We start from the raw sequence: 16,172 nt of genomic DNA, 5'->3' as shown, positions 1-16,172 counted from the left end.
TTTTTTGACATGGAGTCTCATTTTGTCACCCAGGCTGGAGTATAGTGGTACAGTTTCGGCTCACTGCAGCCTTCGCCTCCCAGGTTCAAACAGTTCTCTTGCCTCAGCCTCCCCAGTAGCTGGGATTACAGGCATGCACCACCACACCCAGCTATTTTTCATATTTTTAGTAGAGACGGGGTTTCACCATGTTGGCCAGGCTGGTCTTGAACTCCTCACCTCAGTGATCTGCCTTCCTTGGCCTCCCAAGGTACTGTGATTACAGGCGTGAGCCACTGCGCCCAGCCTCTTTTTGAAAATAACATTTATCCATTCTCCAGCTTCTGTAGCATTATAATCAAAGTTTGAATCCAAGCCTTTATATTTGGGAATCTTAAGATTTGTATGAATCACTTTTGGCCATTAGCAGTTATATGCATCATCATACTAACATGCTGCTTTTATAACCTATGTCTGGATCTATTTAATATTTTTGTAATTGCAGAAGCATAGCAAAGAAAACATTTCATTGGTGGTTTCTATTTGGTTAAACTTGTACATTTCTTTTCTTTAATTAAATAACTTATCTCTGGCCGGGTGTGCTGGCTCATGCCTATAATTCTAGTACTTTGGGTAGTCCAAGGCAGGCAGATCACTTGAGTTTAGAAGTTCAAGACTAGCCTGGACAACATGGCAAAACCCTGTCTCTAGAAAAAAAATTAGCTGGGTATGGTGGCAGGCACCTGGGTTCACAGCTACTTGGGAGGCTGAGGTGGGAGGATCACTTGAGCCTTGGAAGCAGAGGTAGTAGTGAGCTATGATTGCACCACTGCACTCCAGCATGGGTGACAGAGCAAGACCTTGTCTCAAAAATGAAAACAAAAACACATATATCTGAAAGTGAAATGGCTTTTCTTCTAACTCAGCTGGAAATTTTGACATTTAGATGTGTGACTCCATGAATTGGCCACACCAATTTCTCTAACTTCTCTTACCTTTGACAATGTTTTGGTCTAGTCTGAGAGAATTATCAATTTCAGTTAGTTTTTATTGCATGTGACTTAAAATCTTCTATGAGCACAATAATTTTTCATTTCAATGTGACATCATAGTGGAATCTTTTTTTGGAGACAGCGTCTCATTCTGTCACCGCAGGCTGGAGTGCAGTGACGTGATCTGGGCTCACTGAAGCCTCTGCCTCCTGGGTTCAAGTGATTCTCTTCCTCAGCCTCCTGAGTAGCTGGGATTATAGGCACACGCCACTACTCCCAGCCAATTTTTATATTTTTAGTAGAGATGGGTTTTCGCCATGTTGGCCAGACTGTCGTCGAACTTCTGACCTCAGGTAATCTGCCCGTCTCGGCCTCTCAAAGTGCTGAGGTTACAGGCGTGAGCCACTGCGCCCGGCCCATAGCGGAATCTTTTTGAAGATGTTTGAAAAGCTTAAAAAGAAGTGTCTGGAGTGCTGGCTCACTCCTGTAATCCCAGCACTTTCGGAAGCCGAGGCAGGCAGATCATGAGGTCAGGAGTTCAAGACCAGCCTGGCCAACATGTTTCTGAAACCCTGTCTCTACTAAAAATACAAAGATTAGCTGGATGTGGTGGTGTGCCCCTGTTATCCCAGCTACTGGGGAGGCTGAGGCAGGAGAATGGCTTGAACCCAGGAGGCAGAGTTTGCAGTGAGCTGAGATTGTGCCACTGCATCCCAGGCTGGGTGACAGAGCAAGACTCCATCTCAAAAAAAAAAAAAAAAGAAGTAATAGGTGGGCACGGTGACTCACACCTATAATCCCAGCACTTTGGGAGGCTGAGATGGGTGGATCACGTGAGGTCAGGAGTTCAAGACAAGCCTGGCCAACATGATGAAACTCCATCTCTACTAAAAATACAAAAATTAGCCAGATGTGGTGGCATGGGCCTGTAATCCCAGCTACTCAGGAGGCTGAGACAGGAGAATTGCTTGAACCTTGGAGGTGGAGATTGCAGTGAGCCAAGATTGTACCACTGTGTTCCAACCTGGGTAACACAGGGAGACTCTGTCTCAAAAAAAAAATAAATAAAAAATAAATAAATAAATAAAAGTTTAAGTATGTTACCACAAGAGTAAACAACTCAAAGCTGAATTTGCACATACTCAGGCAAAGCTAAATCTGCCACAAATTATTTCTCTGACTTCTGGCTATCCAGTTTCTTTAAAATCAGTTGTCAGACTCATCCTGATTCTCGAAATGTTTATATATATCTTTTCAAGGGCTTGTTAGAATCTGGAAAATACAGTAGTGGTACCTCCATTTTATACGTAATGAAACTGATTTGTGGAAGTTGAATAATTTTATCAAAGGGCATATGGCTATTAAGTAGAGAAAGAAGGATTATGTTCAAAGTCTGACTGATTCCCAAGGTGTGTGTCTGTGACCACTATAATGTACCATCTCTCTTATGCAGTTTATTCACATGGTCTGTGGGCTCTTTTAGAATGTTTATAATTTGGTTTGTGGTATTTGAATTACACAATATTGAATTATTTGTGTAATTTTCATTTTACCTTATTTCAAGCAAAAGCGTCACTGTTACTTTTGGGATGTATCTGTTTCTGTAGCTTTTTCTAGTAATAGGTAGTCTGTTGAAATAAGTGTTCTGCTACTTTCTTGCCATTTTAAAATGATGTTGGCCAAAATATAGTGTAAGCTCCATCAGTACACTGATTGTCATATTCTTTTCTTTTACTAGCTAAGTGGTACAATAAACATTTTTCCTGGATAGAAAACAGCCAGAATGTAGCAGCAGATGGACTGTATTTTAAATGGAAACTAGCTGGTTGGCATGGTCCTATATATAAAGAGAAGGCAATTGTGGTAGTCCAGGATACCATGCCATTTCACTCAGGAATTACGGCTTTAGATAGCACCTTCATGTCTCTTCATTTTGGAATGACTTGCAAAATGGAAATGATTTCCATTTGGAAGTCAGTGGAATTAACTTTCCATTAGAAAATGGAAATGACGTTAGTACCATTTTTGACATACACCACACATATTAATGGTAGTCCCATGAGAACCTTAGAATGTCTATTATAATATTTTCATTGAGAAACCAAATGATACTTCGGTCTTTTCTTGATGTTCTAGCAAATATAACAGCAGGTTTTCGGTGCTGGATGATTAAAATAGCTCATTGAATTACTATTGCTGTTCAGTGGAAAGAGATTACTTTTAGCTGGAGTTGGGAGTGGGGGTGGTGGAGGGGAATGTGTTGAGTTGTGCTCTAAAGAATGGGTAAGATTTAGATAGATTGGAACTAATTCCAACTTATACCATTTTGTGTGATTTTCATTTTGAAAGTCATTCCAAAATGAATAGATAGAAAAGTGAAAGCTTTTTTTTGGGGGGGGAATTTTGGATATATATTTTCTTATGAGGAAAACCACCACCGTGTTGTACATTATTTATTAGTATACAGAAGCAATCACATTTTCCTGTCTTTGTACTAAGGCTTACAGGCCACTCTAGTGGATCATGGAATCTTCCTAGAGGAAGAAACATTTAAACTGAAAATTAAAGTAGGCATTAGTCAGGGAAAAGTTTGGGGAAGAACATTTTAGCAAGAGGGACATGTGAAGCTTTTGAGACAGGAAAGAACTTGACTTTTTAGGGGACCTGGAGGCCAGTGCAGCTAAACCCAGTAAGTGGAAGAGTCACTCAAGGTGACTGAAGGTGAGATTATATAGGACTTTAAAAATGATCCTTTGGCAGGTTTAGAAGAATGCTTCGGAAGGGAGTTTTGTTTGGAGTCTAATGCAGTCAGCCAGGGAAGAGTTATCATAGTGATAGCGTGAATGAAGATTTGACAGAGACAGTGAGTGAATAGATTAGAGGGTTATTTGGGATGTAGAATTAGAAGCTGTGATTGGTTAAGATGGAGGCCTTACATCTGTAGTGTAGTTATCTGGCTCTTTAAAAATATTTTTTCATACATCTCTTATTTCGTAGCTCTAGCCTGTAGTCCTATAGCAACTTTTCTTTGCTTAGCTTTATTCTTCCTTGTGGTCTAATTATACAATACCTTGATTAAATACTCATCTGTGATCACCCTTCTTTTTTGTCTTTAGAGCAACTTCTGGTAATTACTAATAAAGTGGTTTTTCCAAAGGTGTAATGCATCTGGTGGCTTTAAAAGTTCCCTCCTTTCTTAAGTGTCAAAATAGGGGTTCAAAAAAGAAAAACAATAAAAATAAAAAGTGCCGTCCTTTCTTCCTAAAAGTGAAATTTGAACCAGGTCTGTTTTGCAGATTGTTTTTTGGTCTGTATAAAAAATAGGGTAATACAACTCAATTGGCTTTAAGGGATACGTACTGGGCCTCATGAGGTTGTTTTGTTTTTTGCTTTTTTGTTTTTAATTTCAGGTTAAACTGCTGCCATAATACCTTTGAAAAGTTTTTTTTTCCTTCAATGAACATAGTTTCTACTTTATTTATTTTATTTTATTTTATTTTATTTATTTTTGAGATGGAGTCTCGCTCTGTTGCCCAGGCTGGAGTGCAGTGGCGTGATCTCGGCTCACTGCAAGCTCCGCCTCCTCCTAGGTTTGCACCATTCTCCTGCCTCAGCTTTCCGAGTAGCTGGGATTACAAGCGTGCGCCATCACGCCCAGCTAATTTTTGTATTTTTAGTAGAGACGGGGTTTCACCATCTTGGCCAGGATGGTCTTGATCTCTTGACCTCATGATCCACCCGCCTTGGCCTCCCAAAGTGCTGAGATTACAGGCATGAGCCACTGCGCCTGGCCCATAGTTTCTATTTTATTATTTAAATGTTTCTATGTAGAATCTTCAGTCTTTTAGGACATTTCAAAGACAGTGTTCTTCCCTGTCTTATTTCATTTTTATGGCATCCGAATTCAGAATTCTTGTTGAACAAGAGATCTCAGATGTCTTCAAAGGTGCTGCAGATTATCTAGGTTTTCTTTAAATATTACAACTTGACTTTTGAATTAGATCAGTGAATATTTATGTTATAGTTGTTTTTTATCCAGGGAGCTTTATGTTTTGGAATATAAATATATTTTTAAAAATCAATAATCTTTTAAGAGTTTTTAGGCTTTCTCTTTTATTCTTACATGTTTCAACATTTTACTGTTAGATTGTTCTTAAGGCTTCTGGGGGGGCACTTTGTCTTACATAATTGGTTTCCTTTTAATTTTTTCTTAAATATCTTACCATAGCACAACTTAAAAAGAAAGCTTTTTAGATGAAAGGCAAGAACTCTTTTATTTTAATAACAGTCATTGCAAATAGTGCAAAGATGAAAGTTCTTGAATTGTGCCTTGTGTGTGATCTTAGAAATTTCTTACATATGATTAAGCTTTAAAATATTTACTAACTGTAGTTAGCATTCAACTCAAGTGAACATTTCTTTTTCATATGGATAGTTTTTTGAAAAAATCAAAGCAATACTTAATGTGTTTGAAAATCCTAGTAGTAGTTCTGTTGACTATATTACTATTTTATGTCCTACTTTTCATTTTGTAATTATCTTCCTGAAATTTTCTTAAGTGCTTGGTGATAAAACCTAATCATAGTTTAAGGTAAACAAAAATGACAAGAGAGCCCAAAACATAAAGGTTGTTTGCATTTTGAGTGTTCTGTGGTTTGTATTGTGATCCTTGATTACTAAGTAACACAGTAACAGTCGAAGCCAGGCCTGTTGAGTACATCGTGAAAACCAGTTTCCTAGTATTTTTCCTGCCTTAAAGAAAAAAAAGCAGTGCCTATATTTATGGCCTCTCTGTCTTAGTAAATCCTGTGATCACTGATATCCATGATGCCCTCCTGTGAGTTGATAGAAACTCAGCATGTTTCAGAGCAACTGTGTATCTGGATGGTAGCTCGATTTTAGTAGAGTGGTTTTATTTAATTACACTTTTTGTAAAATTACCCTTTTTGTAATTACACTTTTATAATGTGTAAATAACACATTAAAAAGCATGCCATTTAGAAATAATTTTTAATGTCATTCCTCTTTTTGAACTAGTTATAATTAATTTTTTTTTATGTAGACAGTTTTCAAACCCACAGAAAAACTGGAGGATGAACCTGTATAACTTTGACCTGTATTCACCAACTATTAATATCTTGGCATGCCCCTATGTTCTCTGACACATGCGTGCATGTACACACACACACACACACACACACACACCCCTTTATTTTGCCAAGTTATATGAAAGTAGGCTGGAGACATTATGATATATTTCACCTTTACTTTGGCATTTATCTCTCAAGAGTAAGAATAGCCTTCTACATATCCACAGCTCCATTTTATTTTCTAAAAACATCAACATTAATTACAAAAATTATCTGACATATCGTCCATTTTCAAGTTGTCTTCCAAATGTCATTTATAGTCAAATTTAGTTCAGACATTTCCAGGAAGACCACCAGTGAATTTTGTAACCTCCCAGTGCATCACGTAAGGAGGCACATAATATCAGCCCATCCTGATAAGAACCACTTGGTGGAATCGTGACTGCCAGCTCTTTTCAGGTGGATTTTTCCCTTTGCAACTAATAGTAATCTTTGGTGGGCTACTTTGAGAACATTTGAATATCCTGTTTCCCCACAAGATTTTACTAGTGCTTTTAGCACCCACTACTGATCCTCGCTTGAAGCAATTATTACATTAGGAGTTACAATGATTTATCTTAACTTGTCTTTTTTCAATGTTAATTAGATGTCTTTCTATCAGGAAGATCTTTCCCATTTCCTCCTTTCTCTCCTTTTTATGAGGTATTATGATAGATTTTTGTTTTTTGAGACATAGTCTCACTCTGTCACCCAGGCTGGAGTGCAGTGGTGTGATCACTGCTCACTGCAACCTCAACCTCCCAGGCTCAAGGGATCCTCCCACCCCAGCCTCCCAAATAACTGAGACTACAGGTGTAAACCACCAAACCTGTCTAATTTTTAAATTTTTTGTAGACAGGATTTTACTGTTACTCAGGCTGGTCTTGAACTCCTGGGCTCAAGAGATCATACTGCCTCGGTCTCCTGGAGTGCTGGTATTATAGGTATGAGTCAGATAGAAAGATTTTTTAAAATTCAGGCTGGGTATGGTAGCTCACACCTGCAATCCTAGCACTTTGGGAGGCCAAGGCAGGCGGATCACGAGGTCAGGAGTTCGAGACCAGCCTTGCCAATATGGTGAAACCCTGTCTCTACTAAAAATACAAAAAAAAAAAAAAAAAATTAACTGGGCGTGGTGGCATGCACCTGTAGTCCCAGTTACTCGGGAGGCTGAGGCAGAAGAATTGCTTGAACCTGGGAGGCGGAGGTTGCAGTGAGCCAAGATCGCGCCACTGCACTCTAGCCTAGTGACACTCAGAGTGAGACTCCATCTCAAAAAAAAAAAAAAAAAAATTCAATGGATAGTAATCCATTACTATCATTCCTTTTGATGCTTTTTTATTGAAGTGCAGTTTAATATACGAAATGCTTATAGATTATAAGTGTGCAGTTTGAGGAATTATCACAAAGGGTTTACAGAGGATAATTGTAAACATTGTATAAACATTGCTCAGTTCATAAATGGAAGGTAGACAGTACATATTCTTTTGTGTCTGGTTTACATCACTTAGTTTTGTTTTTTTGTCAGGTTCATCCATGTTTTGCATACAGTCAAATTGCTGTGTTTGAGTCTACCATTGTTTATTTATTATCAAAGAATGTCTGGGTTGTTTGTAGTTTTTTACTAGTATGAATAAAGCTACCATGTATGTTCTTCTACGTGTCTTTTGGGATCAGTAGTGGGTGTAGGATTGCCTGTGAGAAAGGATTTTGGCAGTATTAACTTGCGATTTCTCTACCCAGACAAGGACACAGGTGCTGCTTTAGCTGCCAGAATCCTCTCTAAGGCTCTCATAAATTATTAAGAGCATATTTGGGGATTTTATTTGTGGAAATGTTAATATACTATTTACTATCACATAGTACCACATCTGTATACCACTTATTATCAAGGCAAATCGTTACTCACTTAATCCAAAAAGAGAATACTCTTTATTCTGTATGTCAACTCATATATAAATGTAAATGGAGTATAATCATACTCAAATTCATCTTATGAATTGTGGATTTTTTTTGTTTTGTTTTGAGACAGGGTCTTGTTCTGTTGCCCATTCTAGAGTGCAGTGGCATGATCTTTTCTCACTGCAACCTCTGCCTCCCGGGTTCAAACAATTCTCCTGCTTCAACCTCCTGAGTAGCTGGGATTATAGGCATTCACCACCAGTCCCAGTTAATTTTTGTATTTTTAGTAGAGACGGGATTTTGCCATGTTGGCCAGGCTAGTCTCGAACTCCTGACCTCAAGTGGTCCTCCCACCTCAGCCTCTCAAAGTGCTGGGATTACAGCCCTGAGCCACCAGCACCCGACTGAATTGTGAGGTTTTATGAAACAGATACAACCTTTGTCATGATATTAGATCTTCTAAATTTTATACCTCATACAACCAAATGAAGAGAAATTGTTTAACCACTCACATGTGAAGATAGTTGGAACTTATGTATTGTAAATTACGAGAGACTTGTAATCAACTGGTTACACAGATATTTCCAACACCACTGGAGACTGAGTTTTAAAACCATGTACAAATTTTCCTAGGTAAGAAAGAAGCAGGGGACCAGGTGTGGCTCATGTTTGTAATTCTCAGCACTTTGGGAGGTCAAGGCAGGAGGCTTGCTTGAGGCCATGAGTTTGAGACCAGCCTGGCCAACATAGCAAGACCTCATCCCTACAAAAAATAAAACTAGTCAGGTATGGTGGTACGTACCTGCAGTCTCATCTACTTGGGAGGCTGATTCAAGAGGATCACTTGAGTGCAGGAGTTAAGGATGCAGTGAGCCATGATTGCACCACTACACTCCAGCCTGGGCATCAGAGTAAGACCCTGTCTCTGTTTAAAAAAAGGAAAGAAAGAAGCAGAGAAAGCAAAAGTAGCAGACAAAGCAATAATAGGTTTCTGTTCATACTGTTACATATGTTTGCTGAGTTTTCTTTTTTTTTTTTCCAGTAGTGGCCACGGAGGAAGTAGTTACTGCAGAATCTGTGGATGGTGCCATTCAGCAAGTAGTTAGTTCAGGGGGTCAGCAAGTCATCACAATAGTTACAGATGGAATTCAGCTTGGAAATTTGCACTCTATTCCAACCAGTGGAATTGGTCAACCCATCATTGTGACCATGCCAGATGGACAACAAGGTTAGTAGTAGACATTTTTATAAAGTTTGTGTTTGTTTTTATTTTTATTTTTATTTTCTTTAAGTCTTCTCTTCAGTCCAAAGAGATTGTGTTTATTTTTAATTCTCAGGAAATTATGATATGTGTTCCAAAGAATTTATTTTTGCCTTGAGTTATATTTGTATAACCCTTTGCAGTACACTTAATTACCTAATTTTATTTGCTAGGGCTAATTAAAATTAAAATTAGCTTGCTTTCTCTGAGTATATACTAGGTGGAAAGAGAAATTGGCCCTAAAGTATTCTGGTTGAAAAATGAGCTTAAATGTCACCACAAATAATACCTGAAATAAATAATTCAAATCAGCATTGGACAATAGTTTCCTAGATCATTTAATGCAATTCGAATACCATGTGAGCTTTTAAAAATATCACATAAGAAAAAGCTACTTAAAAAGAAGTTGGAGCCTGGGCAAGATAGTGAGACCCCATGTCTAAAAAAATTATAAAAAATTAGCTAGGCATAGTGACATTTACTGATAGTCCCAGCTACTTGGGAGCTTGAAGTGGCAGAATTGCTAGAGCCCAGGAGGTTGAAGCTGCAGTGAGCCATTATCGTGCCACTGCATTCCAGCCTGGGCAACAGAGAGAAACTCTTTCTCAGGAAAAGAAAAAGAAAAAAAAAAAGGTGGACTTAGGACTTGTAGTAGGAATATGGTAGCTAATTTTAGCAGCTTTATTGTGAATTCTAACATTTTTCTCCTTTTGGAAACCACAAAGGCTAACAAGATGAAACAAAAGCCTCAACTACATTTTCAGTAAAACTAAAAGGCTGAGGAAACCTCAGAATTCCTCATTTTTAAGTGCTGCCAAAAGCATCTGAAGCCATTACAGCCAGAGGGCAAGAGGACTCTCATGGAAATCCACACTGGTGCATCAAGGGAAGAAAAGGGGTTAAGCTCAGCAATAAAGATAAACATGCTTTCTCAGAAGGATAGGGCCCCAGACTCAGTAGGAAGTGCTGAATGCAGGACTAAGATAGAATAGGGCATGAATACTGAGGCAGAGAGAGAAGCTGCAGAAAGTACCTAACTAAGCATTGCCCTGTACCTTGTCTCCCCCTAAAAATAGTGTCCACACATAATCTTTGAGAAAATGACTAGGGCTGGTATGGTGGCTTAAGCCCATAATCCCAGCACTTTGGAATGCTAAGGTGAGAGGATTGATTGAGGCCAGGAGTTCAAGACCAGCCTTAGCAACACAATGATACTCGTCTCTACAAAAGTAGAAACAGCGAAATTAGCCAGGTATGGTAGTGTGAACCTGTAGTCCCAGCTACTTGGAAGGCCGAGGCAGGAGGATCGCCTGGGCCCAGGAGTTTGAGGCTGCAGTGAACTCTGAACTATGATTGCGCCATTGCACTTGAGTGTGGACAACAGAGCGAGACCCTGTCTCCAAAAAAATAAAGAAGAAAAGAAAATGAGTAGGACTGTAGAGCATGTGCCTTTCATGGCCAGTGAAGGGCACGGCTACAGGTAGAACTTCGCCTAAACCAGGTTTGGTTTTGAGTGACAGAGGAGGCATGACACTGAACAGAGACCAGATTTCGAGAAAGGAGTTTGTTGCTGTAACAGTAGAAGAGGAAACACATGACCTGTGAAGCCTGGGAGGCCATTCTGTCCCACTCTGCTGAAATCTGCTGATAGCTGCTCTGAAATTTGGATTAGGGTCAGATGCTTTCACAAAGTGTTAAAGAACTAATTCTAATTTTTAGAAAAGAAGAAAGCTTTAAAAATATTTGTATCAAGCAGACGTAACATTGTTTCCAAAACTTGTATCATTATGCAGACTAATGTTCTCACAGCTCTGAAAGCTAGAAGTGCAAGGTCAAGGTCTTGGGGCAGGTTTGGTTTCTTCTGAGGCTGCTCTCCTTGATTTGCAGATGCCCATCTTCTGGCCTGTCCTCACATGGTCTACCTCAGTTTGTGTTATCTGTGTCCTAATCTCCTCTTCCTGTAAGGACACCAGTAGTACTGGATTAGGGCCCATCTCATTTTACCTTAATTATCTGTTTAAGGTCCCTATCTCCAAATAGAGTCACACTCTGAGGTACTGGGGGTTAGGACTTCAACATGTGAATTTGGGGAGTTGGAGTACCATTCAGCCCATAACAAAGATCACGTTTTTTTCTGTAATTAGCCAAATTGATTCTAAAGTTTATGTTGATGGGGCAGAGGGAAGAAGAATAAGGAAAACTCTGGAAAAGAATAGCAATGAGAGAGTTCTACTGAATATTAAAAAAAAAAAAAAAACTTTTAAAGCCTTCCTGAATTAAAAATATATAGTTAACATGTGAATTATATAGACTGTACAGTCTAATAAACAGATATAAATTCTTTTCTTTCTGAGTTAATTTATAAATGTCATGAATAAAAAAGAATACCTGAATTCTCAATATCTCTAATGTTTTAAATTACATTGTACTAAATAAATGTTAGTTTTACTATTTTTAAATTTTTATTTACATTTATAGCTGTCACTAAGAGGGTTTTTCATGTTTTGGCAAAAAATTTTAAAGGCCATGGAACAATTGTAATTTTCCCCATTGTGATTATTAGGATGGCTTCACGTGGTTTCAGCTTGCACAGTCATTTTTATGTTCCTGTACTGCTGTGCAAAGCAAGGACAGCCTCTCTGTATAATTACATTTATATAAAGAGCTACTAAAAACTGAGAAAAAGCCCAACAGTCCAATACAAAAACAAGCAATGTTTATGAACTCTCAGTGCTCATAATGGAATATCCACTTAGTGGATATTAAGAAGCTAAATAAACAGAAGCTCTCTATGTAATGATGTAAGATACTATAAGTATTTGGAGTGAAAAAAGCAGATGCAGAACAATGTATCTATTGTATATATGCTACCTTTTATGTAAGAAAGGAAAATGAGAATGTATACTAATTTTTAAACAAATTAATACAAGGATAATACATAATAAATTAATAAAATGATTATCTGTTATCGGGGTGGGCATGAAGCCTCTCAAAATATGCTTGTTCAATATTTTGATGTTTGAGTCATGAATGAATATATTATCTATATAATTTAAAAAATATATGTAGGTACTTTCATAAGTAAAAAAGCAAGAAGGTAATAAAAAAGACGTATATGGATAGTCTCATAAAAAGCAGATCAATGATTTGGAATTACTGTTTTGGAATGTACTTATTTTAGATGAGTAGCATCAACAGTGTCAAGACTAGTTTTATTTCTAATAAATCTCTCTGAAAATGAAGTAATACATAAAATTTTTTTTTTCATTTTAGTATTAACAGTACCAGCAACAGACATTGCTGAAGAAACTGTTATAAGTGAAGAACCACCAGCTAAGAGACAATGTATCGAAATAATTGAAAACCGGGTGGAATCTGCAGAAATAGAAGTAAGGAGTCTTTTACCCGGTGTGCTTTGCCGCAGTCATCCAAAATAAATTCAAGTTTTTTGTCTTTTATATTTATTACCGACAGTATTGTTTTGATACAGAATGAAAGTGCGTAGTATTTTCATTTTGTTTATTTTTGCCTTATACATATAGCAAGCCCTCAATAAATAAATATTGAATGAATGAATGAGTGAGTGAAGAATTTGTTTATAATAGTCTGTCATCTTGGCAACACTGGAATGTCTTTGGTTCTTGCACTTCATCCTTTATATTTTAAACTTACACACACCATTCTTACAAGTCACTAAGGAAAATACCAGTATATATTGGCTAACATTTTTTTTTTTCATTCAAAACTGAAGCTAAAATATCTAATTGGGCTGGGGGTCCTCTTACAGAAGGTCGATGTTTGTCAAATGGGTTATTTTTTAAAAGCAGTAGATAATTGCTTCTTTCAAGGAAAGTAAATGAATTTAGACTAGCTGTTCATAGGATTCAACTTTTTTTCCCCTCCCCCCGAGTAATTTGTAAGTGTAAACCAGTTTGTAGGTGTAACCAAACCATAGTTGCTTCACAGGTTTTTTTCTTGACTGACTGTAAATAAAATTTTGCTCCATGAACTTGATAATAAGTTATATCAAATGAAAACAAAGTTATTCTTGAATAACTTTGAAAGAACAGCTGCAACCACTGAACTTGAAATCAGATGAGCTAAGTTTGAATCCCACCTCTTGCTCTGTTAGCATTGAGGCAAGGAATCTTATCTTTCTGAGTTGCAGTTTTATTGTATTCCAAACTGGAATTTAGAATAATAATGTCTCCATTTTTGGGTTTTTATGAGAATTGAAAAAGTCAGCATAGTCATACAGTATTTATATCTGATATGTGTTTGTAGTAAATTTGGTGAATATTTAGTAATTTTTTGTAAAGGTTCTTGTTATAGAAAGGAGATTTTTAAAATAAGCCACTAAAAGGTAACGTAAGTCAAACTAAAGACAATGAGAAAATACCCTTCCTAAATTCATGTAAATATAAGACTGGTACATCTTTGGCCACACCACAAATATATTATTGAGTTTAAAAGAATCTGATTAATGGTTTAACCAGAATATTTGGTAAAATTATGACTTTAAATATTGATGTTGGGTTGTTTTATTTCTTCAGGATTTAAAGTGATGTGTAGGATGTTGAAGTTTTTATTCACAAACTAACAATTTTTCCATTGAATGGTATCAGTATACTTATTATTTAATACTTTTTGTTGTTTTTCTGATATGTCAGATGATCTTTTTCAGACACATAAGGTAAAAAATGTACTTCGCTTTAACTCTTTAATAAAAGTATTATTTTAAAATTACTTGAATTTTTTATTAAATGTAAGCTTATTTAATTCAACAGATTATATTTTTAAACAATGAATGTGCAGCCTGTACCTTTATTTACCTAATGACCAGGGAGCATTGCTGTTTCCCTCAAAGTTTAGCCTGATTTCTTTCTTACAGTCTTTGAGAGACCAGGGAAAATAATTGCAAATAACAGGAAAGTATGAATTGAGAGGTATATAAAATAACTAGGGCCCAGGAGATGGAGCTTTAGGAAGATTCGATTTCAGCTTGGTGTGAAGAACAGTGGTTTTTGTTTGCTTGCTTTGTTTTGATTTTAGTAATGAGAGCTTTCTGGTAATGGAAATCTTGTTCTCCATCACTGGAAATGTTCAAGCCAAGCTTGCCTGACCTGTTAGGGCTATTTCAGAGAAACCTGGAAGGATACAGTGAGTATACAGGTAGTGGTAGGCTGGAGATATAGAATGAAGAGATGACCTCCAATGTTTTCACCAAACCAGGTAATCATTTCCTTATAATACGTGAAGTTGTTATTTTGAATTTATTTTCTTAGGTGGCCAATGGGGTTATCTTGGGGAGAGACTTTTATACTCCTGAGGGACAGCTTGGCCATTAACTGAAAAAGTTTCTCTAAAGCAGCGTCAGAAGACATATTTGGTTGTCATGACTAGTGGCATTCCACTGACATGTAATGGATAGAGGCTGGGTAGACATCCTACAATGCACAAGACAGCCTCCCACAATAAAGAATTATGTGGCCCAAAAATATCAATGATGCTGAGATTGAGAAACTTAAAGAAATTTAAAAATTAACTCTATACAAAATCTAATGTTTGGGTTTTCTCCATGTATCTGTGACTGCAATGACCAGAGTGACTCTCCATAAAGAAAGTGCTAAGAATTGGCCAGGGGCAGTGGCTCACACCTGTAATCCCAGCACTTTGGGAGGCCAAGGTGGGTGGATCACCTGAGGTCAGGAGTTCAAGACCAGCCTGGCCAACATGGCAAAACCCCATCTCTACTAAAAAATACAAAAATTAGCCGGGTGTGGTGACACACGCCTGTAGTCCCAGCTACTCGGGAGGCTGAGGCGAGACAGTCGCTTGAACCTGGGAGACGGAGGTTGCAGTGAGCCAAGATTACGCCATTGCACTCCAGCCTAGATGACAGAGTGAGACAAAAGAAAAAATAATAATACAATAAGGTGCTAAGAATTTATGTTTACAGTTTCCCAACTAACAATGGAGAGGTTTTCCAAGAGTCTCTGGAAAAATTACTTTAAATTGTAGAAAGTGTATTGTACATTTTGTGGGCTTTACATCTGCATATGGCAATATAGGAAATAAAATAGGTTTGTTTTTTGGAGGGAAGGGTATGAATAAGACACCAAATTGCAATAATGTATATAATTTTATCTTCCATTTATTACTGCATTGAATATATTTTTGGCGGAAGAGTGTTATTTACAGATTTCCAAAAATAAACGTTAAGACTATTCTGAATTGAAATTAATCTTTGTACATGTGTAAGAAATATATTTAGTGTATTAGGAGTAACAGATTTTCTCTATTACTTTATTGTGTGACTTCAGGAAATACTTTTACGTTTTCTTTGCCATGGAGGTTAAAGATAAATACGTTTACTAGTAAATTTTATTTTATTTAATTTTTTTTAGAAAGAGTCTCACTCTGTTGCTCAGGCTGGTGTGCAGTGCTGCAATCTCGGCTCACTGCAACCTCCACCTCCCAGGTTCAAGTGATTCTCCTGCCTCAGTCTCCTAAGTAGCTGAGATTACAGGTGCACACCACCATGCCTGGCTAATTTTTGTATTTTTGGTAGAGATGGGGTTTCACTTTGTTGGCCAGACTGATCTTGAACTCCTGACCTCAGGTGATCCGCCCGCTTCAGCCTCCCAAAGTGCTGGGATTATAGGCGCAAGTCACTGCTCATGTCTGTAAATTTTATTTTTAATGAAATATTTGTGTCCTTTAACTGGTGGTAGATTTGAGATCCTTAGTGCTCTCTAAAAAACTGATTTCTATAAACTTTATAAAATGTTTTATTTGATGCAAAGTTTTTCAATCGGTTTTTTGTTTTTTTTATGGCTATCTTTCCTGATCTGCCACAATTTAAAAATGTTTATAGTCACATCTCTCTCTGTTGTTTTTTTTTTTTTT

The 16,172-nt window shown here is 37.3% G+C and overlaps 1 protein-coding gene across 1 annotated transcript in view; it reads left to right on the top strand.

Moving 5' to 3' along the window:
* The window catches only part of GABPB1 (GA binding protein transcription factor, beta subunit 1), an 83,758-nt gene that overhangs the window by 55,946 nt on the left and 11,640 nt on the right, over window positions 1-16,172 (top strand). Inside the window, exons 6-7 of the mRNA XM_011928653.1 lie at window positions 9,045-9,230; window positions 12,537-12,652. Coding sequence (XP_011784043.1) covers window positions 9,045-9,230; window positions 12,537-12,652 — 302 coding nt within the window. The remainder of the gene's footprint in view (window positions 1-9,044; window positions 9,231-12,536; window positions 12,653-16,172) is intronic.

Source organism: Colobus angolensis, unplaced genomic scaffold, assembly GCF_000951035.1.
Source record: "Colobus angolensis palliatus isolate OR3802 unplaced genomic scaffold, Cang.pa_1.0 Scaffold78, whole genome shotgun sequence".
NCBI lineage: Eukaryota > Metazoa > Chordata > Mammalia > Primates > Cercopithecidae > Colobus > Colobus angolensis.
The sequence above is the reverse complement of the archived record's forward strand: the minus strand, read 5'-3'. Positions and strand labels throughout refer to the sequence as shown.